This window comes from Narcine bancroftii, chromosome 3 (genome assembly GCF_036971445.1).
Source record: "Narcine bancroftii isolate sNarBan1 chromosome 3, sNarBan1.hap1, whole genome shotgun sequence".
NCBI classification, from domain to species: domain Eukaryota; kingdom Metazoa; phylum Chordata; class Chondrichthyes; order Torpediniformes; family Narcinidae; genus Narcine; species Narcine bancroftii.
In genome coordinates, this window is record NC_091471.1 from 301,956,833 (window position 1) to 301,982,622 (window position 25,790).

The following is a 25,790-nucleotide window of genomic DNA, read 5'->3' on the forward strand; positions in this document are numbered from 1 at the left end:
AAGCCTGTGAACCTGTCTGTCCTTTGCTCCCACTTTCCAGCTAGTTTTTTTTGCATTCCACTTCAGAGATTTGGGCATCTTTTGAACGCAAGACCACTGTTTTCTTTGTTTTGCTTGGTACCCAGGCAAGTCAAGAAGGCAGGGCATACACAATGGGCTGAATAGCCTATTTCTACTCCGATGACTTGTGGTGTAGTGTTACTTAATACAAAAGTGCAGGGCATGATTAGAAAGAGAAAAAGTACATTTAAACAGTGTAAGGCATTATCTTTTAATAATTAAATGTTCTGATAAAGAGCAAGAAAGAACCTGTCCTTGGAGGCGAATGTTTTCAAACATGTATCTTGATCCAACAGGAGGGGCCAGAAGAGAGTGTGACCAGGGTGGGCTGGGTCCCTTAAAGTATTTTCCAAAGCGGCAGGAAGAGAAAAATAATGTCAATGAAGGGGAAGTTGGTTTTTGTGATGGACTGAGCTGCATTCACTCTCTGAGCTTCACACGGTCTGGGACAGAACAGTTCTTGCACTGAGATAATATCCTATCCTGAAGCATCAATAATACATCTATAGAAGTTGATAAAGGACACTGGGGAAGTGCCAATTTCCTTAGGCTTATGAGGAAACAGAGACATTCCAACAATTTCTTGGCCAAAGCGTAAACATTTTTTCTCCAAGTTGGTTACCAAAAAGCCTAAAGTGTTTGACTATCTCCACTTCAGTGCCATTGATAAAGACGGGCATGTTCTCCATCCAGCTTCCTGAATTCCATGACTAGCTGACGTGGAGGGCAAGACTGTTGTCCTGACACCTGCCTCCAGGTTTTCTTTCTCTCCCCTTCCTGGATGTCTCCTCATCCTTGTTTGTGATCCAGCCTATTGTAATCTGCAAACTTATAAACGGAGTTAGAGAACTGTTTGACCTCACAGTTATAAGTGTACAGTACAGCGAGTATATTAAGTGCCTAAATGTACAGCCTTATGTGTGATATTGGGTTTAAGGATGATTGTGAAGGAGGTGTTGATACCAATCCTCACAGCTGTGCACTCTGCCACTGAGGGGGCAGCTGAGGCCTAGGTCTTGTCAATAGAAATGGACCAATTTAGTATTTATCTTTCCAAAGTTACAAATTATTGAAACATAGCCTCGATTGCCAGAAAACATACACAAATCTTTTATCAAAAAATCCAAATTTCCACTTTTTAAAAAGTGTTGTGGCTTTTCCCCAACACCAAAAACAAACTGGGAATTAATACGAGAGAGCAGGGCATAAATAGCCTTAAAGAAATACTAGACTTAATCTACATTTGTAACTAAAAATATCAACCTATCCAAACACAGTCCAGTGCAATTTTACAACTCACTGAGAAAAAGAGGGAGGTAAAACACAGGATTCCGTTGACACTGTAGTTAAGTGAAAAAAACACACAAATGCTAGAAAAACTCAGCAAGTCAAACAGTGCCTTTATATAGCAACATTTCGGGCTTGAGGCCTTCATCAAGGTGTGGGGGAACATGAGAGATGTCTGAACAAAAGGGGGGAGGGGGTGGTGATGGTGGGAGATGATAGGTGGAGGGGGGAAGGTCGCAGGAAAGGTGGGGGAGGTCTAGGCTAGGTAGAGAGAAAAAGAAGGTAGGAATTGGAATGACATTAAAGGGGAGGAGGGGGGAAAAGGCAAGCTGATTAGTGGAATGTAGTGAACTCAATGTTCATGCCCTGGGGTTGGAAGGTGCCCAGAAGAAAAATGAGACGTTGTTCCTCCAATCTGTCAGTGGTCAGGGTAGGATAATGTGAAAGGCCATGGACAGACATGAGCTTAGAGAGTGTGACTCAGAAATCTTTACCTTTGCTACATAAATCCTCCAGCATTTGTATGCTTTTTTCGAGAAAAAGAGGGTGGTTGATGGTTGGTGCAAATTGAGTGCTTCTATGGTGTAAGACTTAGGCACAGGGAGGGAGACTCCAGTGATCCTCTCTTCCAATCTTATGGTCCTGTGGATTGACATCCGATCTATTCCTCTTCAGCTACTGGCCAGGACCCTATTGATGGAGCTCTTATAGAAGGTTGACATAACATTGTGTTTTACTGCTGAGAGTTTTGTCCATTCTTATTTTATATGTACACATCTCTGCTCTCATCATGCAGCAACTAAATTTCCTGCCAGGTTAATAATTTGCCTCAAAATCTGCAAGCTTCAACGTTAGCACACAGTTATTCAGTTGGAAGTGGTTGAGAAAACAGTTTGCTTGATTAATACTTAGAATGGGTGTGCCATTCCTGTCTCCCCATTGCTTGTATCAAGGAATGGATTGATCAACCAGTCCGGTATTTTATTAAGCAAAAAAGAAAAAATCCTGAAATCTGCCAGATCTGCAGCTGATCCAGGTGTGCACAGTACACTTGAAGTTCATCGTCTGATATCCTCTTGAATTCAGAGAGGCTCGGAAAATGCAATGGGCTGTGTTACGTTTGAAGAACTGTAACTTGGACAGAAAGGTGGAGAGGGCTGATTTGGCTTTGATAAGGTTAACCTCATTTCCTTGCAGTTACAAATTAACTTTGTTGAACTTTGTGAATACACCTGACAAGTAAACAACACCATGCTTGATATTTCCTAGTTCAGCACAGAGAACAGAATTAGAATCTTTGAAGAATTGAACAACGGTTTTAAAAATTGAATAAATGCTTCAGGCAGCTTCCCCTCGACAGCCATCTAACTTCTGTGTGTTCAAAATCTTCCATCATTCTCAGTGCAGAGCTGTCAAAACAGTCGGGAATTGAGGGCATGTGCCTTGATTTTATTTATGGCTGTGATAATAGAGCTTAATGATTTGTGTTTTTTTTTGAGACCAGATGTTGCCTGTGGATTATACAGTGCATCGTAAACACACCAGGTACAGCTTTTTCCCCAGAAACTGACGAAGCCACCATGACGACCTGCACAAGCAAGAATGTTGGTCAGCGGGACGTCTTTCTCTCTGAAAAAATTCTCAGCAATACGAAATACTGTCTCCCCTTTCTTGTTTGTAGTGTCTTGCAAATAACAGCTCTTGAAACAAACTTTCATCTCTGATGAAACGAACATAAACAAGAAGCAAAGATTCATTGCCTGGCAGAATGCACATTTTATTGTAAGCCAAATGCTGTTGTCCTAAGCAGGTTGCACAATGCGTCTTCAATGTTTTCAGCCATTTCATTGAAGTTATCATTGAGAGGAAGAGCTTTCATGTGTTAACTGTGTGCAGAACCACACTTACTGCTGGCAGGATAAGCTCTTCTCCAATTGTATGAGGCTTACCAGATCTAGCAATCAACTACCCCAAGTGGGGGGTGGTGGGGGTGCCTGCAGCGCCTACTTTGGGAATCAATAACCTAGAGGATTGGTGAGAGCAGGGTGATGGTTATTTTCGATGCAGATTTTGCAAGGCACTGCGTGGTAGCCTGGTCTGCAAGGTTACATCACATGGGACCGAGTGGATTCAAAACTGGCTTGGGGGCAGGAGGCAGAGGGTGGTAGTGGATTTCAGACAGGAGGGCAGTGACCAGTGCTGGGCACCTCTCATTTGTAATCTGTAATTATCCATTTGGATGAAAATGTGGTGGGCATTGCAAGTTTGCAGATGTCTATAAATTTGCAGATGACACCAAAATTGCAGGTGCAGTGAAGGTCATCTCAGCTGACAACAGGATCTAGATTAACAGTGAACACAAGCCTAAAAAGCAGATGGAATTTAATTTGTCCCAAGTACAAAATGTTGAATTTTGGCAAGTTAAAGGTCAGGACATGTAAATGGCAGAGCCCTGGTGGACGTTGATGAACAGCAACATCTAGTGGTACAAGTATAGAGTTCCCTGAAAGTGGTGACATCAGTCAGAGTACATGTATTGGGACACGTTGCAACATTGGTGAGAAAGTGGTTGGAGTACTATGTGCAGTGGTCCAGCTGAATGGAGGATGTCAGTAAGCTGGAAAGGATGCAGAAAAGATTCATGAGGATATTTCCAGGACTGGAGGGCTTGGATTGAGCAAAGACTTAGGAAGCCAAGAAGTGAGTTTAGCAGCATGTAAAGTCACAAGGGGAAAAAAGAAGGGGAACAGTCACATTCTTCTCCCCAGGGCAGGAGGGTCCAAACCATGGTGTGAGAGAAAAAAAGATTTCATTGAGCCCCAAGGGGAAACGCTTCCCACACAGGCAGTGAATGTGACCCAAGCTAACAGAAGTGATTGAGCCAGACATCATGATTAAACGATGGGAACCAAGTATCAGAACCAGAATTTGAGAGAGTGCTGAGGGCAAGAAGAGCTCCCAAAACGCCCTCGAGCGCTGAAGGCTTCCTGATCCAGATCGGTAGATCCAGAGCTTGGGTTGCCAATAGGTTGAACGGGAGTCCCTGTGGCTGCAGAAGCATTGGAGGCAAATCCATGGACGCCGAGTGACTCTGAAGGGTCTCTCTTGCCTTCCCTTCCTCCTATTGTATAGAGCTCAGAATAATAATGGTCATGGTAACTCTTTGCCTTACAGCAAGCAAAAGTCGAGGCATATCATATACATTATATTTTAATATATTATTATGTGACAATAAAAGGAACATTTAATTAAGACAAGTACATAGTTGGCAGCTGGTCAGCGTGGACAAGTTGGACCAAGGAACCTGTTTCATGCTGTATAACTAATTTTGGAGAATTCCTGCAAATTGCTTAGTAAATATGTAGTTAATGCAAATGAGTTCATTTATTTGAGTTCAGCAATGTACACATATACTTTAAAGTCATCACAAATGCACGTTGATTAGATAAACAAGTACAAAACAATTTACAAAATGTGCTCTTGATTCAGAAATATAGTTTACACGTCCTCACACATGATGGTAGGCCCACAAAAAAGAGCATTTAAAACTGAAATCCATTATGCAACAGAAGCCAAAATTACATCAAGTTTAATCTTAAAACTTTGATGGTGTTTCTCCACGAATTCCACCATTTCCACTGTTACGATGGTTATAAAATGTGCAGCTGATAAATGCCCAATACCAGAGGCTACCACAACAGGCCAATACTTTAAAAATAGATTGTGTGCACCAAAATAGTGTAACGTGCTTGCCTCCAGTGGTTTTAGTGACTGGTGGCTCATGGTCCATCTTAGAAATATTTAAAATGTTCCAAAGAAATGACTGATCCATTTTCAACTGCATTAGTGCAATGTAAATTCTGGTCCCCAGCTAACTCCCAGAGTTGACAGGTTTGAAATCAGCACCTGCCCCCTTGTCTGTGCTCGCGAGCTTGCTCCATTCTACAGAAGTGTTGCTTTTTTTTATATATATTTGAAAAAGGATTAATCCAAACAATTTCCCAACCAAATCAACTTTCAATTCACATCAGAAAGTGCAAAAGGCATTAAAACATTCTTAATGCTCCAAATTATGCAACCATATGATTTATCATTCACCAAGAGAAAAATCATTGCACATAAAATGAAGTTTTAGTTAACAACATTTTTCTTCATTCAAAGCAGTTAACACACAGGCTACTGGATGCTACATTGTTCCACAGGCCACTCACAGAGGTAGATTCTAAACCAGCTCCAAGGCTGAAGTGTTAAGGTGCATTCTGTGAACAATTTCTGGGTTCCCATTCTCTCCTTGTCTGCTCTGTGCGGTTTCAAGGTCAGTCCATCAATTAATAACTCTATAGTCACCAAATTCTTTATTCTTCTCATTTGTAGGCGATGCTATTAATCCAGAATCATAACCTACATGTTTAGAAATAAAACAAAAAGACCCAGGTTAGCAAATAAATCACAACTTCCTCTTTCAATGTTAAACTTAAAAGTCGAACAAGATATTTTGTTCTTCAATTCTCAGCGCTTGAATTTGATGAAGTAGAAACATAACATAACATAACAATTACAGCATGGAAACAGGCCATTAGGCCCTTCTAGTCCGCACCGAACCAAACACCCCTTTCTAATCCCACCTCCCTGCACAATGCCCATAACCCTCCATCTTTTTAAGAAATCAGAGCAGGAAAGGTCTGTAATGAGTTTGTGCGTACTCCCCGTGACTGCTTGGGGTTTCTTTGGACGCTCCGGTTTCCCCTCCACCTTTCAAAAACTTAAAATAAACACATGATTTGAGCGGCATGTGCTCGGGAGCTGGATGGGCCAATTACCTTGCTGTATGTCAAAATTTAACAGTTAAATTTAAAAACAAATCTGTACCAATTCAACAATTTAGATTTGCAATATTTTCTTTACTAAACAGGATTCGAACCTGAGTTGCTGGCGTTGTAATAACGTTGTGCTAACTACTATACTAACCATGCCACCCAAACCATGTGTTGATTCATGTTACAACTTCAAAACATGTTGACTGGGTCACACCTGCGGCAAGAAACAAATTGTCCAAGTCAAAGGCAAGTCCACACTTGGACTTCTGTGAGCTGTTCAGGAAGGATCTCATTCAGTTGGAAACGGTGTAGAAGAGTTCACCAGCACATTACCAGATGTTAAAGGCTTGAATTGCGGTAGAGGATTCAATCTTTATTCAGAGAGCTGAGGCTCACCCTAGAACAGTGGTGTTCAAACATTTTCTTTCCACTCATAGACCACCTTAAGTAATCCTTATGCCATAGATGCTCTGTGATTAATAAGGTCTGCAAGTGGGGGGGATAAAAAGGTTAAGACCCAATTGTTACTGAAATTTTTTTTTGAGAAAAATTGTCATTGGCCCAATTCCTTTGGAGCTACGAAACCATGCACATAACGAGTCAATTAAGTACGATTAAAACAGTGGTTTTCAAACTTTTTCATTTCACTCACATCAATTCCTTACTAATCACAGAGCATTTATAGCACAGGGATTATTTAAGGTAGCATGTGAGTGGAAAGAAAAAGTTTGAAAACCACTGCCCTGGAGGTATACAAAATCATAAAGTGAATGCTCAGTCTTTTTCCCCCAGTCAAGGATTCTAGAACAAGAAAGGATAGGTTTATGGTGAAAGTGAGAGATTTAAGAGAGGCAACATTTTATTTTTGCTCAGAGGGAGATCCGTATTCAGAGTGAGCTGCTAAAGGAAGCTTAGAATTACAAAGTTCAAAGGACATTTGGACAGACGTATGGATAGGGTCCAAAATGCAGACAGACAGGACTTGCCCAGAATTCTACCTTGGTCAGCATGGATGAGATGGGCAGAAAGACATATTCTGTGCTGTTCTATGACTCCAGATCTGGGAAAGGAATTGGTGTTTTAAAAAAAAAATGCACCAATTTAAATATACAACATTGTTATAAAACTGGTTTTGAATCTTTAAAATAAAATCCATACATCTTTTCTACTTTGCTCTAACATACTTCAGTAATCTACTTGAATTAGTTTTCTAGATAATATTGGAGGAGGTCAGTTACAGAACAGAGCCTTTAATGGCCACCAATTTTTCACCCTTTGAATTTATTTTATTTACAACGCGGTAGAAGCCAATTCCAGCCACTGAAACCCATGCTGCCCAATTACACCCAAAACCCCAAATGTTTTAGAGGGTGGGAGGAAACCAAAGCAGCTGGGAAAAACCCACGTAAATCATGGGGAAAACATACAAAATCCTTAAGACAGCGCAGATTCACCGGCACTGTAATAGCGTCACATTGGATATATCTTGGAAAAAAAAGTCTTACATCAAAACCACTAAATTCACTGAACTGGGCTCCATCAGGTTGTTCAAAATGGAATAATGCTGGAGGAGCTGAATTTTTTTTTGCATAAATTACAAATAAAGGCATTGAGACATAGAAAACTCCAGTAAAGCCCCCAGGATCCGGCACTGATGGGAATTGGTAGATTCTGCTTAAGTGAATTTTCCAGTTGCTTGAGATTGCAATTTGTGTGTTTGGCGAACCATCCACTAGGGGGCACCAATTTTAAACTTTCGCTTTCTGTGATTTTTTTATGCCTGTTGCTTGAATTCCGGATACTGGGGATTTTACCGTATTTCCTTTAACGAATCAAGACGTTTCTTGTTCTTAATTTGAGCACCTCCATGTCGTCAATGAACTCGCCCCCAATATTATTACTTCATTACCATGTTGTTTATATATAGCATGTCTAAATCAAAATCTCCCCACAGGAATGTTTCCACAATCTCTGAATCTTCAAACATTAAACCAAAACACCCAAAAACTCAGATCACTAACAGCTAGACCAATTTTCCGGGTTTAAAAGACATTCATGTAAACATTATCGATATGCACACTTTCCCCTGGAGATCAGGTATTATGCAGGATTAAGACGAGCTTGGAAATACTTCAGTCAGGATTTTCAGTTTTGATTCCTTGTATTTGTAGGTCTGCTTGGTTTAAAAATCTGATGCTTAGGCATAGGATAATGCAAACGTATTTCAAGAGCTGGGAAAGTTATTGAATTTTCCCTGTAAGTGAGAGGATTAAATTGCACTTCAAAACACCCAAACTTCTGCAATGCAAAAATCACAAAAGATTTGTTAGCATATATCATTTAGTTTTAATACTGTGGTTAAAATAAGTTTGCAAAATTTTTCAGTTAGATTTAAAATCATGATCATTAATTTATGCAGTGTTTAAAAATAATGTTAAACCACTGTTTATGTATGTTTACATTTTAAAATACCCATGAATTTAATTACATTTAAAATTATACACATTGTTTTAAAAGGCTGACATTACTAGATTAATTTCTTTTTAATTGAACATTTATAATTCAGGTAGGCCACAATCTAAGAGCTGTTGAACATTTAAAATCTGCATCAGCGTAGTGTTATACAATACTTGCGCATTAAAACATACAATAATGTAAATTCATGTTAATGATAATGTTCAAGATCAGATTATTTACTTGCATACAATTCCAATGATATATTAATATTACCCATTTTAAATATTTAGCAGCATTTTAGATATTAATTTAAACATTAAATCCTTAAAACGACAACTTTTGGTTTAATGACTTATCTATGGGTAATTTGTAATGGGATCGAAATGTCCACTGATAATGTGCCAAAAATAAACTTGGCAACAGTGCTGACTGAAACATATGTGATCCTGCGAGAGTGAACGGGGAAGATATTTCACTCTCGTGCACAGGTACCTCATCAAAACTAGCCTACTGAACTTGGTTACTCAGTGTGGCCTCCTCCACGTCACCGAGACCAAACGCAGATTGGGTGACCGCTTCACTCAGCCCCCATCCTCTCTGGGCGAAGCTTCCACTCTCAGGAGCCAATTGCTTCAATTGCCCTCACCGTTCCCACACAGACATGTCTGCCCTCGGCCCCATGCACGGCCAGGGTGAGGCCAGATGTAAACGAGGATCAGAACATCATATGCTGACTTTTCTCTCTCTCTCTCTCAAAAAGGGCCACAAGATCTCTCAAAAGAGTGGTGGAAGCAGAGTCTGACATTTTACAAAAAAATATAGGGGTGGAATAGTGAGCAAGGGGGTTGGAGAGGGAGGGCAAAGTTGCCAGAGGACGGCAATGTGGAGTTGGTAGTCACCATCAGATCAATCACAAGCGATTGAAGCACAGATTTCGGGATCGACAGAACTGGCAGATGGGCCAAATGGCTTCATCTCGCTTCAAATCCGTTTATTTATATGCCAGTGGATAGAAAATATTTTAAACTATTGGTCTTCAAGATGGACAAAACCATAGCTCAAGTTTTACAATGGCCACTTTTTCAAGACGGACAAAAGTGCCAAAAGGACGACTTTTGCAGAAAAAAAGATCACACAAGTATTGCGTTGCACATCATTCCCATTACAAATAGCAGGGGTGCAAGGCTACTGTTTTACACACTCACTGAACATCATTCTATGATAACATGCTGATAATTTCCTCGCAGATTAAAAAAATAGGCTCAAACACCCAAAAGGCAATGTTATATTCTGAGTAACTTGATTAATGAGGAAAGAGTTTATATTGACTTATAGCACATTTGACAAATTTGAGCGTCCCAAAATGTTTCACACCACAGAGAACCTCAGCAGCCAACTGAGACACAGCTGGATCTCACAAACTGAAGTTTAAACAGTTAATCAGTTTATTTCCTCTAGCAATATTATTTGAGTGATAAATCTTGCCTAATGCAACAGGAGGAATCTTGCTCTTGGGGCAAGACAAGATGCAGATGTTGGATGACTATTTTTTTTCACCCCCCCGCTCCACCCCCCAAAAAAATTTCAGATGAAATGCCAGAAGGCTGTGGAGATGAAATGTTTATTTTAATTTTAAGATACGATAGGGTAACAGGCCCGTCAGGCCTACGATCCCTCGTTGCCCAAATATCCTCATTTGACCAATTAATGTACTAACCCTGTACGTTTTGGGAACATGAAAGGAAACCGGAGCACCCGGAGGAAATCCATTCAGACATGGGGAGAGCGTAGAAACTCCAACCCAATTTCAGTAAACGTTGGTGTGGTGCTTGTTTTAGTCAAGCAACATTCAAGCCCAGGACGGAGTTGCTCAAGAGAAATGGCCGGAGTTGTGGGGTGCAGCCAGGAAAGTTGGGACGAGGCCACGATCGTACTGAATTTCAGGGAAGGCTCCAGTGGGCTGAATGGCCAGCTCCTGCTCCTGTCTTTAATACTCCGGAAAAAAAAAGGTTGCACAGAACAATTCCACTTAGTTCTTGCTGACCACAAATTAGCGATGGAGTCACTGGCTGTGAAGCATTTTGAGACGTACCAAGGGATTGTAAACACTAATTCCAGTTTAAATTTGGCACTTGTGCTGACACCAACCTCTAAATTATTGCCCCCATTACAAATTAATATTTTTTTAAAACCTCAGTTTAAAAATGCATTTAGATTAGCAAGTTAAAGATTTAGAACACATCGTAGTTTAGGTTTATCTCTTGCGTTTGTAGTTTTCTCGTTTAGCGAATTCACGTTAAATAAGGAAGTGAAATTTACTACAAATTCATGACCAGTCAATCAGATTCAGGCTTCGAACATTTTTATCTTCTCTCCCTGAAATAAAGATAATGGAAACAATTTTGGTATCCAGTGACTGTACACTCCAAATACAAATAAGGCAGTTAAACACCATGGTGACAAACAGGCTCTGGGCAGTAGTTTTCAAACAGCCCCCCCTAAAGTCACATTCGATCTTGAGAAGCCCCTATGCCAGAGGTGCTCTGTGATTACTAAGGGATTGTTTAAAGTGGGAAGGGAAGGTTGAGAACCACTGCTCTAGACCCAATTTTTACTGAAATATTTTGCTTGAGAGAAATTGTTATCGGCCCATTTCCTTTGGAGAGATGAAACTGTGCACATAACGCGTCAATGAGGTACAATTAAAACAGTGGTTTTCAAAATTTTTTCTTTCCTCTCACATCCCACCTTAAGCAATCACTTACTAATCACAGAGGGGGAATGTGAGTTTAGGGGGGGCAGTTTGAAAACCACTGGTCTAAAGCTAACAATGCGAAATCCTTTCGACTCATTGAAATAGAAACGTATCCCCACTGGACAGGGAAGGACTCAGTCAGTTATCATTGCAAAGAATAATGCTGGGATTCTGTTATACTGAGCACACATTTCCCAGTTGTGCAAGCAACAACAAAGCTATTGTAAATATTAGAATTTGAAAAAAATAAATTTAGACATGGAGCAGGCCCTTCCGGCCCATGAGCCTGTGCCACACAAATACCCCAATTAACCTACAACGCCTGTACATTTTGAAAGGTGGGAGGAAACCCACGCAGTCATGGGGAGCGAACCCGAGTCACTGGCTCTGTAATAGTGTTGTGCTAACCAGGCCACCCTTGCAGTCATTTCCTTTCTCAGATTAGAAAAGCAAGTTTCATCAAGAAGCAAACTATCCTCTGGCTTCAAATTTGAAGAACAGGATTCTGGACAATGCAAGGGAGAGGAGGTGGCACCTAGGGCAAAAAAGTGGAGTATTAAATCATATGAATGAGGGACATTTTACAGCAACGCCGATCTGAACATCATCTTGCATTGAGATTTCTCAGGTGAATGTTAGAATTCCAAACTGAATATAAATTTACAATGATTCAACTTGCAGAATTGTCCAGCATTTTGTAAATTGGTCTTGTAATAAATCTAAATTGTTTAAGCAAATTCCTGTGGGATCTACAATTAAGAATTCTGTACTTCATCTAAGATGGCACACGAGCCAAGAAAATGGAGGGTTCACAAAATATCGTCGCTAAGCATGCGCCAGGTTAGAAGTCCCAGAAGAAAATTGAAGGCACGTTAGTTCCTGACCTTCTAAAGTATTGCACCTCACTGACAAAAGGCAAAGGAGGAAAAACCCAACACCCAACCCCAACCAACCAATTTTCCCCTGCAACCGCTGCAATCGTGTCTGCCTGTCCCGCATCGGACTTGTCAGCCACAAACGAGCCTGCAGCTGACGTGGACTTTTTACCCCCTCCATAAATCTTCGTCCGCGAAGCCAAGCCAAAAGAAAGTATTGCAGACTGCTGCACACCACCCCTAACAGGGGTGAGTGGTAGGAGGATCAAGGGTCGAGTTAATGGGCATACGAGAGAGGAGGTGACAGGGAAGCACGTGGGGAAAATGAGATTGCGCTGAGAATCAGTAAAGACGACCAGATACCCTCTTCCCAACATGCCAGGAAATATGATGAAATATGGGATTAACCCAGCCATTCTCAATCTTTTTTTGTCCATGACCCCCTTAGGACTCTGTTCAAAGTTTATAGGCCCTCTTCCTGGTAAAGCAGTAAAGTTCAGTGGGTTTCTCTCCCACCAACTATAATAAAAATATTTTATGATTTCAGCCGTGGCTCCCCTTAAATGTGCTATAGCTCCTGTGACAGATTATATTATATTTAGATTGTATATAGATATGTTTTAAAAGGAGATACATTGTGGCAGGTTTTTTTTTCGTGTAGGTCACATACAAACACTTCAAAACAGATCTCATTTAAAATGCCAGAGCTCTGCTCAAGCGAGACAGTCCATGCTCTGGGTGCCTTTGCAAAAACTTTGAAGAGTGCCTATAAGGACTTCACAATTAGGTGTTAAATGGACATGCTGTGGAGTATTGTTTTGGAAAGCAACAAATGAATGAACTCAGAAGATTGGTTCGGTGCCGCAGTCTGAGTGCAGTTTGCTGTTCTAAGAGGCTCATGTGGTTTTCTCTGTGAGAGAGAGAGAGAGAGAGAAAATTCAGTTTCCGTTCTACAGTTCAGCCGCAGCAGCTGGGACTGGAATGTGACATGCTTGTGGAAGAACCTCATTTTGACAACAGGTTGTAAATTCTTAGTTTAGCCTGGTCAAAGGCCTTGTGGTCCATGCAAGATGAGATGGCTGGCAGTATAATGTTTCACTTGAAATAAGGGAAACAGAAAAGGAACTCTGTGGTGACCTGAAAGAAAGAAGTTATCATCTGGAAAATCCTGATGGGGCAAGTTTCTTTGGCAAAACATCGAAGTGGCTAATCAGAAGGAATTGGCTGTGGGTGTCCAACGAGCAACAAATCTCTCTCTGAAAACCGACAAGAATCTTGCTGAGCGGTAACCATTTACCTTTTAAGCACCAAAGCCTGGTGAAATTCATAAATGTTAAATTCTGTGCACAGTTTAAGATTTGCCTGGTACCGGTGAACTTGGAGGAGTGAGAAATGAGATTGGACTGTGAATCAAATAATTTTTTTGGAACTTATATACACGTGCGCTTAGAATTAGAAGGGGGGGTTAACTTAGGTTAATAGTAATAAGCTAAAGTTTGTTCCTTTTTTCATGTTTAAAGATCATTAAAAGCAACTTTTGTTTAAGTAACCATTTGTCTTGATGAATTTCTATTGCTGCTGGGTTTTGGGGTCCTCTGGGCTCATAACATTCCCGATAAGAATAGCTGCACTGACCTACCCAATTTAAAAATAGGATTTACAAACTAAAAAATGATATCTGTATTGGAAAGTGAGCAAAGAAAAAAAGATCATTAATTGGATTATTTTCTTGAACAGCCAAAACCACTGATATCCCAAAGAATTCAAGAGGCATTAAGGGAGGCAGGAATGGAGGGATCAGGCCATGTGCAGGCAGGTGTGCAGCTTGAAATAACATGGACATTGTGGGCCAAAGGGCCTGTTCTATGGAAACAAGAGACTGCAGACGCTGGAATCTGAAGCATTGGAGAAAGTCAGCATCTGTGGAGGCGAATGGGAATCCTCTTGCAGGGTCTCAACCTAAAACATCAGCCATTCCTTGGCCTCTAAAGATGACCTAATGAGTTCCATCAGTTTGGTCTTTAGCTGCTCTATGAATGAAAATTTTTAAGATCTACCAAGTTCCACATTTGCAAAAGACATTTCAATCTTGAGTTTAACCCCCAGAGAAATTATTAAGGCAGCGAATAATTTTCACACCAACCAATATCTATTTGTGGCAAAGCCCTTACAAAACCTCCATACTAGTCATAAAATAAAACAGAGAAGATCATCCAGACATTACTCACGATTCCTAATCTTGATTGGCCAGATTCGAGTGGCTCCCAAAGCAAGAAGCGCTACACAGGCGATGCAACCGGTTACTAACACCATCACCAAGTGATAGTATGGACCACACTGTGCACAGCAGCTCTGTGTCCTAGAAAGACCAACACAGGCTTAGAGCTGTAATACTGTAAAACACCGGTAACCTGCACCCATGGGGATTGGTAGATGCCAAATAAATATATATACTCTTACAATGCCCAACTAATACACCTGAATTAGGAATAAAAGTTTTAAAAAAAGAAAGACAAAAATACTAGACTGTACTTGCAAAGAACAAACTTCACTTGCATGAATATATAAACCTTAAAACATTTTACTTTATTCTCAGTCAGATTCTTTGAAAACATTTAACCATCTCTGCATCTGCAGGTTCCTCCCCCTCCATGGAGCGGCCCGAAAGACAAACAATAACATTATAGATAAATCCCCCACTCCCCCAAGTTTCCAGATCAAGCCTCTGACCAAGGGCAACCCTTGCTAAGCAGGGATAAGGAAGCACTTTAAGAGAAAAGGCAAGTGGCATCAACCAGCTCTTCGACCTGGACGACACCATTTTATTCAAACAGCTGCCATGAGCAAAACACAAGCAAGGCGCTCTATTGGCTGAATATTTGCTCCCATCTTCAAAGGTTTGTGTGTTACTTCAGAGAACATTTACTATTTAAAATGAGTATTTTTACCTATTATTTATTTTCATTTTTAACATACATTTTCCTATTTTTTTTTGCCATTGCTTGAGGCTGCCAGTTGCTTGAATTCTTGTTACCAGGGGTTTTACTGTAATCATCTTTGAGTACCAACACCCACCAGGCTGCAGAAATCTAAAATTCAAATGTCCACTTACTTGCAGGGATGGAAACTCTGAACAATGAGCACACCAAGACCATTGGCTACTTTATCAGTGAAGCTCATGGATCCATAGACAAAGGCCCCACTTTGCTACAACAAGACACAATGGAGAACATCAGGAGTCCCATAAAGGAGTGAGGTCATTGCATCATCAAGAGAGAAAAAGCCTGAGTCATCCTGAGACTGTAAATCCAGTCAACTCACGACAAAATAAAAATAAACCTGGATATCCTCTGAATATCTAAATAGGGTCATGTTAAAGAGCTTATTGTCATACATACAAGTACAATGTACACGTGCACGAAAATTCTTACCAAAAAGGCTCGCTAGATTAAGCTCTACTGACAAATAACTTGGTTGTAAGAACCAGTCAGTTATCTTTGTAACAACGTGGTGACACCCCACTGGATGGAATGTGATGCCAATATTCCATACAAACCAGAGGCTTTACTGTCTGTAGAATCAAATTAAAATGCTCTCTTGCACGAGTTAAATGAATAACTGGTGCTTCCAGATAAAATGCTGATGAACCGAGAGCACGAGGCAGATCAATCAAGACAAACGAGGAAGCAAATGAGTAAGGGGGACGTGGTTAGTGCAGGGATTGACGTTACAGGGCCAGCTCCCCACCCCGTGTTTGAATCAGGTGGGGTATCTGTGAGGAGTTTGCATGTTCTTCCAGTGTTTGCAGGAGTTTCCTCCCACCCTTCAAAACGTATGGGGATTGCAGGTTAATTTGGGTAGCACGGGCTTGTGAGCCGGAAGGGCCTGCTACCTTGCTGTATATCTAACGTTTATTAAAACGTTTCAATGATAAATTGGGAGAAGTGGATGATTCATGTGCTAACAAAAACTGTGAATCAACGTGGCTAAAACCAAGGACCTGAGGATTAGATCAGCAATAGATCAATGTTGTGTGGATGGGGATGGACAAGTGGACACCACCACTAAATGTGTGCTATAGTGTGTGCTCGTCACATGCACACGGAGAGCACTGTTCCCTCACTCACCGTACATTCTCTGCATTCTCGAACATGGGAGCATCATTGCTTCCTTTCCCCCTCAGCATCGGTGCTGCCAAAAGCAACTGTGGGCAGATATTTTGTGGTGTTGATAGAATGAGAAATGGCAGGGAACTGATACAAGTAGTTCAGGTCTGAAACTTTGGTCACATATCTCTACCTCCTGTGGATGCTGCAAGATTCGCTGAGTTCCTGCAGCATTTCTGTGTGTTTTTACTTCAATCACAGCATCTGCAGACTTTCGTGTTTTACTTTGGATCGTTAGGGACGGATTAAGGATGGTCAAATGGCTTTGTGCATGGTAGGCTTGTTTAACCAATTTGTTTGGAGTTTTTTGAGATTACAAGGAAAGCTGATAAAGGAAAGGCTGTGGATGTTGTTGACATGGACTTTAGTAAAGCCTTCAACAAGGTCCCACATTTGTTGGGGGGGTTAGTCAGGAAGGTTTACTCGCTTGGTATTCATGGTGAGGTAGTAAACTGGATTGGACATTGGCTTTGTGGGAGAAGCCAGAGAGTGGTAATGGATTATTGCCTCTCTGACTGGAGGCCTGTGACGAGTGGTGTGACTCAAACAACGGTGCTGGGTTGATTGTTGTTTTGATAAAGATGATAAGGAGGCAAAATTAATCAGCAACTTTTCAGCTGACACAAAGATTAGAGGCATTGTGGACAGTGAAGAAGGTTTTCAAAGCTTGCAGAGGGATCTGGACCCACTGGAAAAATGGGCTGAATTTAATGCAGACAAGTGTGAGGTGTTGCATTTTGGAATGACAAACCAAGAAAGGACGTACATAGTAAATGGTAGGGCACTGAGGTGTGCGGTAGAACAGAGGGACCTGGGAATACAGATACACATTTCCCTGAAAGTGGCATTACAGGTGGATAGGGTTGTAATGAGAGCTTTTGGCAAAATGGAGCATAGAATAAGAGGGGAGATTTGATATTTAAAATTATGATAGATGTTGAGAGAGTAAATGCAAATAGGTTTTTTTCTACTGAGGTTAGTTGAGATACCAATCAGAGGGCTTGTGTTAAGGGTGGAAGGGGAGAAGTTTAGGGGGAGCATGAGAGGGGACCTTTTCACACAGAGACTAATGGGAGTGTGGAACACGCTGCCAGCTAAAATGATGAATGCAGGCTCAATTTTAACATTTAAAAAATGTGGACAGGTACATGGATGGGAGAGGTATGGAGGATATGGTCCATGTACATGTCAGTGGGACTAGAAAGAATAATAGATTCAGAACAAACTGGAGGGGACAAAGGGCCTGTTTCCTGTGCTGTAATGTTCTATGGAACAAGCTTCACTACTAAGGGGGTTAGTCCATGAGGAGAGGTTGAGTCATCTGGGACTGTACTTGCTGGAATTTAAATGAGAGTGGATCCTATAGAAACAGATAAAATTATGAAAGGCATAGATAAGATTTAGGTAGCTATGTTGCTTCCATGTTAGGGAAGAGCAGCAATAGGGGACATAGCCTCAAATTTCAGGGTAGTAGATTTAGGGTGGCGATAAGGAGGAATTGCCCCCCCCCCCCCCACCCACCCGAGGAATTTGCTGCACAGTGAGGCAGTGGAGTCAACCTCAGTAAATAGATTTATGACAATATTAGATTTTTGCATTGGAGGGGAATTGACGGATTTGGGGAAAAGAGGGGTAAGTGGAGACGAGTCCATCGTCAGATCAGCCATGATCCCATTGAACAGTGGAGCAGGCTCGACGAGCCGGACAGGCTATTCCAGCTCCTATCTCTTGTTTTCTAGGTTACGTTTGGTACAACAGCGCTTTGTTCTGCACTCAGCAACGGTCTGCTCACAGTTTTACTGAGCATCCCGATTTCTCACCGTGTTGTCTCCGATGAGATCAGCAGTCATAGAAAGGGAGGTCACCAGGATGGTGGTTGAGCCACTGCCAAGGAGGATCGCTGCACCAAAGATACCCTTCTCAATCTGGAAAAACCAGACCCAATAAGCGAAGCTCAGGATCACCACAAGCCCAAGAAAGTAGGTCATCTGCAGAGGAACAGAGAAACACAGGGAAGTGAATAATACCTGGTAGAAAGACAGGTCATATTTGGAGTACTTCTGTACAATTTTGGGTGGCCTTATTTGAGCAGACGTGCTGGTGTTGGAGAGGGTTCAGAGAAGATATACTAGATTGATACCAGGAATGAAAGGGTTAGCATATGAGGGGCATTTGTCATCTCTTGAACTATACTTGTTGGAGTACAGAAGGACGAGGGGGGAGGGGGACATCATAAGAGGCATTTAAAATGCTCAAAGGCCTTGTCAGAGTAGATGTGGCAAGGTTGTTTCCCATGGAAGGGAAGTTTAGGAGAAGAGGGCATAACTTCAGGGTAAAAGTGTGTCAACTTTAAAAAAAAATGCAGAAAAATTTCTTGAGTCAGAGGGTTGAGAGTCTATGGAACTTGTTGCCACAGGTGGCTCTAGAAGCGAGGTCGTTGGGTGTATTCAAGGCAGAGATTGACAGGTATTTGATTAGTCAGGGCATCAAGGGTTACAGAGAGAAAGCCCAGGAGAGGGGCTGAGGGGATTAGAATGGCAGAGCACACTTGATGGGCAAATGGGTCTCCTTCTGTTCCTGTATCTTGTATTAACAAACAGATACAGTGCCAGATTCTTTCCAGCTTGGTAGGGAAGGTTGGTTCAAAGGAGTGTGCATTCACAATAATGTCGTAGTTCTGAATTGCAATCACATGGACGGGTGGTTCAATCTAACGAAAGCACAATGATGTCATCATTCACAAGCACCCTAATCTCCCAGCCCTGCCTGTTTTTTTTTTGTTGGGTTAAGCGTAGCTAATGTGATCCAATCGATTAAGACAAAGATGCAACAAAATGGCCAGAATTTGAAATATCGCACAAGGTCCAATCATGCCCTCTCTCAGTAATCCAGCATCTTCCATGCAGTTCTTGAACCAGCTTTTACAGGACCTTGCTTACAAGAGCAAAATGTTTCATAAATAGGTCTTGGCTCACACAGTTCTGGTCACCTTATTAGAGGAAGGTTGTGGAAACTATGGAGTGGGTGCCGAGGAGATTTACCAGGATTGGAAAACACTTCTTATGAGGCAAGGTTAGCAGGGCTAGGACTTTTGTCCTTGGAGGTTGCTTAATTGAGGTTGACAAGATTATGAGAGGCATAGATAAGGTAAACAGTCAGCACCTTTTTCCCAGGTCGGGAATAGCAAACACTGAAGGTCATCTGTACAAAGTGAAGGGAGGGGCCACATTGGAGCGAAATGGGTTTTTTTAATTACGCGGCGAGGAGTTGATGCTTGGAATGCATTGCCAGGAATCGTGATGGAGGCTGGAACAATACAGACATTTAAGAGACTCTTAGGCATATGGATGAAGGAAAAATACAGGGTAGAGAGGGTTTAGTTTTTTTTTGGTAGGAATACATGAGTCAGCACCGCATCATGGCTGAAGGGTCTGCACTCTAATGTTCTAGATTCTAAAACCTGAACTGGGATTCAAACAAACTTTTGTGACCAACCCGCAGAGAACTCAAGAACCTCAACTCTTCGGGACAGATCTCAGTGTTCTACATGGAACAATCATTTGGTACTGACACAAACTACTTCCCAAACGTCTGGGGATTACTGACAGATTCTGTCTCCAGAATATCAAAACCTGATGGAAGAACCCTGTATCCTGATCAGATACAGCGTCCAATCCACAACACAGGGGCAAAAGAGAAGACAAAGCAATTTTTTGTAAATATCATTAGTTCACTTCAGTTTAATGTTCTTAATTACTTTGAAATATTTTAGGATTTTTTTTTGTCAGTGGACTTATGTTTGAAAAAAAAATCGGCTCAATTTTGAGTTTTTAAAACAACTCTCATCTTGGGAGCTACATTAAAAACTAGAAGCAAACTCCTGATTTGACAGGCCAAAGCAGGAGATTGGGCCTTGGATTTCAGAGGAATTGCTCAGGGTATCACCACCCTCACTCTCCTCCTCCTCCCCCCCCCCCCCCACCTTTACGCCATCCCACAGGCAGGATCACTGCATCCAGACCAGAGGAATGTGGGCACTTAAGGAGGCAGCACAGCAAAGCAGCCGGTCTGAGCCAGAGAATGGGGTTAATAAATTGCCACCCATCAGCCTGTCATCTTGTTTGGAGGTATGCCATGGAAAGGGTATGTACTGGATGCATCACAGTGAGGTACAGGAGCAGCTCTGCTCAAGATGGCAAGCAGCTGCAGGTGGTGAATTCAGCTCAGAACTTCCCTCCCCTCCATGGATGCCATCTCCATCTCCCACTGCCCAGGAAAGGCAGCCAACGCACTGAAGGACCCATCACGTCCAGACGCACACTCTTCTCCCATCAGGAGAGCGTGAAAGCGCACACCAACAGGCTTAAGTCAGATTCTTCCCTGCACCCATCAGGCTTGTAAATGAACCCCACAAAAGTGCTCTCATATTGCCCTTGCTTCGTGCTGATGGGCCTTTTTCATTCTAACTTTCTACCCTAAATTGCGCTTTTATACATGGCTGAATGAATTTTGGAGATATTCTTGTTATCACTTCAATCCGGAGAAGTGTGTGGTGATGCATTTTGGTATGTCAAACTTGAACGCAGAGCACATGGTTAACGGTAGGATACTTAACCATGTGGAAGAACAGAGGGACCTTGGGGTCCAAATCAATATATCTCTCAAGGTCGTCTCGCAGTTTGATGGGAGAGTTAAGAAGGCCTATGATATGCTAGGCGTCATTAATCGGGGGATTGATTTCAGGACTTGAGGTAATATTGCAGTTCTATTAACCTCTAGTGAGGCCACACTTAGAATATTCTGTTCATTTCTGGTCACCTCATTATAGGAAAGATGTCGAGAGGGCACAGAGATTTACCAAGACTCGAAAATGTACCGTATGAGGCAAAGTTAGCAGAGCTAGGGTCTTTTTCTTCATAGTGAGGAAGGATGATTTAATAGAGGTCTACAAGATTATGAGAGGCATAGGTAATGTAGACAGCCAGCACATTTATCCCAGGGCGAGAATAGCAAACACCAGACGACACCTGTACAAAGTGAAGGGAGGAAGGTTTCGAGGAGATAACATGGGTAATGTTCTTTTGTTTCTCCCCCCGCTCCACCCCCCCCCCCCCCGCCAAGAGTTGTGTGTCCTTGGAATGCATTTCCAGGGGTGGTGGTGGAGGCTGGAACAATCGGGGCATTTAAGAGACTCTTAGGCACAAGGATGAAAGAAAAATAGAGGGTTATGGGGTAGGAGGGTTTAGCTTTCTTTTGATAGGTATAATAGGTCACCACAACATCAAGGCCCAAAGGGCCTATGCCATGCTATAATAATGTTCTATATACTAGTCACACAAGAACCCTTCTCAATGTTCCAGGAATGATGCAACAAATAAACATGTAACATTCCACTTGGCAAGTTACAACGCTGCAGATTTACAACACAAAAAATCCAGATCAGCAGACCTCTTAAAAAGTTCGCTCTACCCAAGAGGCCTGAAAAATATTATTTCACTTCCAAGGGAAAAAAAAATGAAGGCAGCATTCATTGTGTGGACACTTCCAATTAATCCCATACAAAGTAGGTTTTTTTTTAAAAAAAAACATCTTCAAGGCCAGACACTCACGTTCCTCCCAATGTATTTATTCACAGGTTTCATGAGAAAAGATGACAGAAATCCACTGACGTACATCACCAGAGGGATTGTGGCAATGTAGTTCTGTAAATAAAAAGGTACAATTCAAACAATCTGTGGATTCAATAAGAGCTGCATTTTATTCACACACTGCAAACAGCCAAAATCGCTTTCTACTGTAATAAAATTTCAATTGCACACCTAAAATTTCCTTATCCCTTTTTCCCATAGCGAATGCTGTAAAGCAACTGTCAAAGGATAGTGGGTGAATTGTTTTTTTTAAAGGGTTCATTGGGACTACCAGCTCCTCGCTATATTGTTGGATAGATATGTCCTTCTCTAACAGCACGAGGAAAGGAAGTGAAAATTATAAGCAGGTTGTTGGGGGGGGGGCGGGGGGTTGGGTGGGAAGGGAAAAAGATCTGATGAGAGGCCATTCAGCCAGTTCTTTAATCTTTCCCATCAATCCCACGCCCAATTACTTTCTCTCAGCTTCTACGCTGTCTGACCAGGTGGTGGCAGCGAGCACCAATTCAACAGGCTCCCAGAATTTCTTTTTTATTTAAAAAAAATTTAGACATACGCACACTAACAGGTCATTTTAACCCACCAGTCCATGCCACCCAATTTACCTACACCCCTGTCCTGGGTAAACTTGTACCTCTCACTTTGTTCGTTTTCGACTGGTCAGTGTTGGAGCTACCGAAAGAAAATAGACACACACACCGAGAGCAGTTCAGTTTATACAAATGTTTATTACAAATTCAAAAGCTGACTTCAAACTACAATATGCAAGCCCTTCCCAATTATACTTATCAACGCCTGGACTGGTCCCAACTGCCAAGGCGAGGCAACGACTGCACACTTGTAGAAGGTTATCGGGGCGCCTTCTCCATCTCCCCCGACCGGGTCGTTGGCTGGACTCTAGAAGTTCTTCTTGCTGAGAGATATTTCCACCTCTCAGAGAGTCTCCCACTTCAGCAGCGGGACCATGGCTTATATTACCCAAAAATTGCTTACCCAAGCACCTATTCCCAGCACAGTAAGAAAGATAAGCGAACAAGCTAGAATACTAAGGATTCTATTGAATAACATAATTTTCATAATAATTGAATAACATAATTTTCAGCTTAGGTTAGATCTGTGACCAAAACAAGCAGGAAGATTAAATGTTCTTGGTACACAGATGTCCTTTAAGTCAGATAACTGCATCTCTGGCCCCTCGGTGGAATTTAGCTTGTCTGCTGATTCTAAAAACAAGCAGGTTCTCAGCCCTGCAGAAGCAAAGGCTGCAAAAATAACAAACATGGTTGAAACCTTCCATTACAACCCCCTCCCCCCCGGTGGGAGAAACCGGAGCCCCCGGAGAAAACCCACGAACTTGGAAATGCCTTGGTTCCTTAATTTTCAGTCAACCAAGCAGTTATGAATGAAGGTAGGAATGTTGGCCAAATCAACCGGAGATGAGCCTTCATCCCTTTGTTTTAAACAGCTTGGGCTACTTTGAATCCGGCAGGCAGTCAAGGACCTAGGCACTGATACCATATTATGGTACGTTTCCCCGTATCTGAAGTTCTGAATGCTGAAAAGATCCAAAAGCCAAACTTTTTATGTGGTGACGATGTGATGCCACAAGGTGGAAAAATTGCCTATAGGTGACATGGTGAAAATGTGTGTGACGGACAGACTGAGGGACTAGAGCAGTGAGCATTCATAACAGAACAAAAAATCATGTTCATTTATAAAATCAAAGAACGACCTCCAAGACAAAAAGCCTTGCTAATGAAGAAAACCCATTGAAGAGAATTACTAGTGTTTGGTGCTGCATTTATCTTATTTTGTAAGCAGATATCATGTTGTTTTTTGGTATGTATATCATGCTTGAAAAGCTTGCTGTAGTTTTGTTGTTGTGGTGGTTTAACCACGGATACCAGTTTTCTTCTGATGTTACTGGGCCTGCTTAAAGCCATTGTTCTGTTAACAGAGAAAAAAAACCCCAATAACCAAAAAAAAACCGTCCAGTCCCAAGAGTCTCGGATGCGGGAAAACGTACTGTAATACACAAACGTTCTGGAGCAACTCAGAAGGTCCCGCAGTGCCTAAAGGAGGCAGAGATATATAAACCCCCTCCCCCCACCGTTTTGTACAGCTCGACAAAGGGATCAGTCCCAAAACATCATATACTCAGTAAGAGTTGGTTTCGTGTAAACGTCGACCCCCTGTTTTCGGCCCCAAAAAATCTGAAATTCTCCATACACCTGGTGTAAAGGTCGGCCCTAGACTCTCATCTCGGCCCAGGCCACCCGACAATCAGAACCCCTGACGCTTCTCTGATGTAACAGATACTTATCGCAGTCACGACCCACTCCCCCCACCCCACCCCCAACATCGTGGTACGACGTGTGCTTTGATGCACAGATTATTATTTTAATTCATTGTGTTTTTGTTCTTTATTCATTTAGAGATCATTCGGACTTCTGCTTCCGATATGGTAATCTGGTGTGGTTCAGCCCCTCAAAAGTCTTATCCATGTAATAGTTGAACCCATAAATGTAGCATTTAAAAATGATCAAAAAATTCTACCTTAACATGAGTACATTTGACGCTGGTGATTTTCTCCAGCATTTTTGTGCATCAACTATACTCACAGACTTTAAGGTTTCGCTGAACAAGTGCTACTCTGGGCTGCTGCATTTCTCAATGTTTTGAAATAAGAACACTTACCTTTGGAAGCATTAGTGTATAGGTTAGGTACATTGCAATGTAGACCTGCGAGAGGTTGATAATTAGTCGAGTGCACATGTATATAAAGGCCACCTGACAAAAGAAGAGAATCTCGTCAACAAAGACCAACTGGTCTGCCTGCAACCCTAGCCATTAGAACACAGGCCTTTCGGCCCAGTTTTGTGCCAACCTACTCAAAAATTGCCTACAATTTCCCTAATCAGAAGATTTATGGGCCAAGTGTTGACCTTTGTGCTACATAATTGAGACAGCAAAAAAAAAAGCCTGGGATCACAAAAATTGGTAAATTAAACAGCACCGTGGAATGGCTTAGAAACAGTCTAATTCCAGCTTGAGAATTTTGATTCAAGGGGAAATTCAGCTGGAATTTTGAGCAAACGACGAGAGGCTGGAGGGACCCAGAAGATGAGGGAGCATCCACGGAGAGAAATGCCAGTCAACGTTTCGGGCCTTTAGATCTGTGGACAGAGCGGAGAAACTGGGTATGTTTCCCTCAGATCAGAGGAGATTGGTGAAGAGAGAGAGAGGGATTTAAAAATCATGCAGAGAAGAGATGGAGCAAAATCGCTCCAATTACCAAACTCGATTGTGAATTCAAAAAGGCGTGTTTGAAAAGAGTTGCTGGAGATGAATGGAAAGAGGAACAAGTTGGATTGCTCGTACAGAGGGCACAACACGGGCTCGACTATTGGTGTAGATTTTTTGATCTCGAATAACTCAGGGCTTCCTCAGCCAGCGATCAACTACCAATCCCTTGTCCATCTTCAGTCCACAACCTCAGGGTCACTTACGTGATAGAACGAAAACTCCTTCAGCCAATGTTTCCACCGGAGCAGTGGCTGGCTGGGGATTCCACTGGAATTATCAATGAGCGGGGAAGTTTCAGAAGAAATCAGTCCCTCTTCATTCCTCGGTTTCTCCTGAGTTCCAATATGGAAAAACAACGAAGACACAAAGCCGAGTCCAACCACAGCCAATGCCAGGGTCTGCAAACAAATTAAATCAAAGTA

The 25,790-nt window shown here is 41.9% G+C and overlaps 1 protein-coding gene across 3 annotated transcripts in view; it reads right to left on the reverse strand.

Annotated features, from left to right (window-relative positions):
* Positions 1 to 4,539: 4,539 nt before the first annotated feature.
* Positions 4,540 to 25,790, reverse strand: part of mfsd12a (major facilitator superfamily domain containing 12a) — a 65,393-nt gene continuing 44,142 nt past the window's right edge. The window contains exons 4-11 of one of the 3 annotated variants that reach the window (XR_011354580.1): positions 25,572 to 25,766; positions 24,760 to 24,852; positions 22,027 to 22,119; positions 18,238 to 18,405; positions 15,364 to 15,458; positions 14,480 to 14,610; positions 7,163 to 10,997; positions 5,667 to 5,748 (exon numbers count right to left, since the gene is read on the reverse strand). Coding sequence is in view for 2 of the 3 variants with exons in the window: in XM_069928739.1 (XP_069784840.1) it covers positions 5,672 to 5,748; positions 14,480 to 14,610; positions 15,364 to 15,458; positions 18,238 to 18,405; positions 22,027 to 22,119; positions 24,760 to 24,852; positions 25,572 to 25,766 (852 nt within the window). In the remaining variant the exon portion in view is untranslated. Of the gene's footprint in view, positions 5,749 to 7,162; positions 10,998 to 14,479; positions 14,611 to 15,363; positions 15,459 to 18,237; positions 18,406 to 22,026; positions 22,120 to 24,759; positions 24,853 to 25,571; positions 25,767 to 25,790 lie in introns of all 3 variants that reach the window. The other 2 variants (XM_069928740.1, XM_069928739.1) reach the window with 2 other exon arrangements.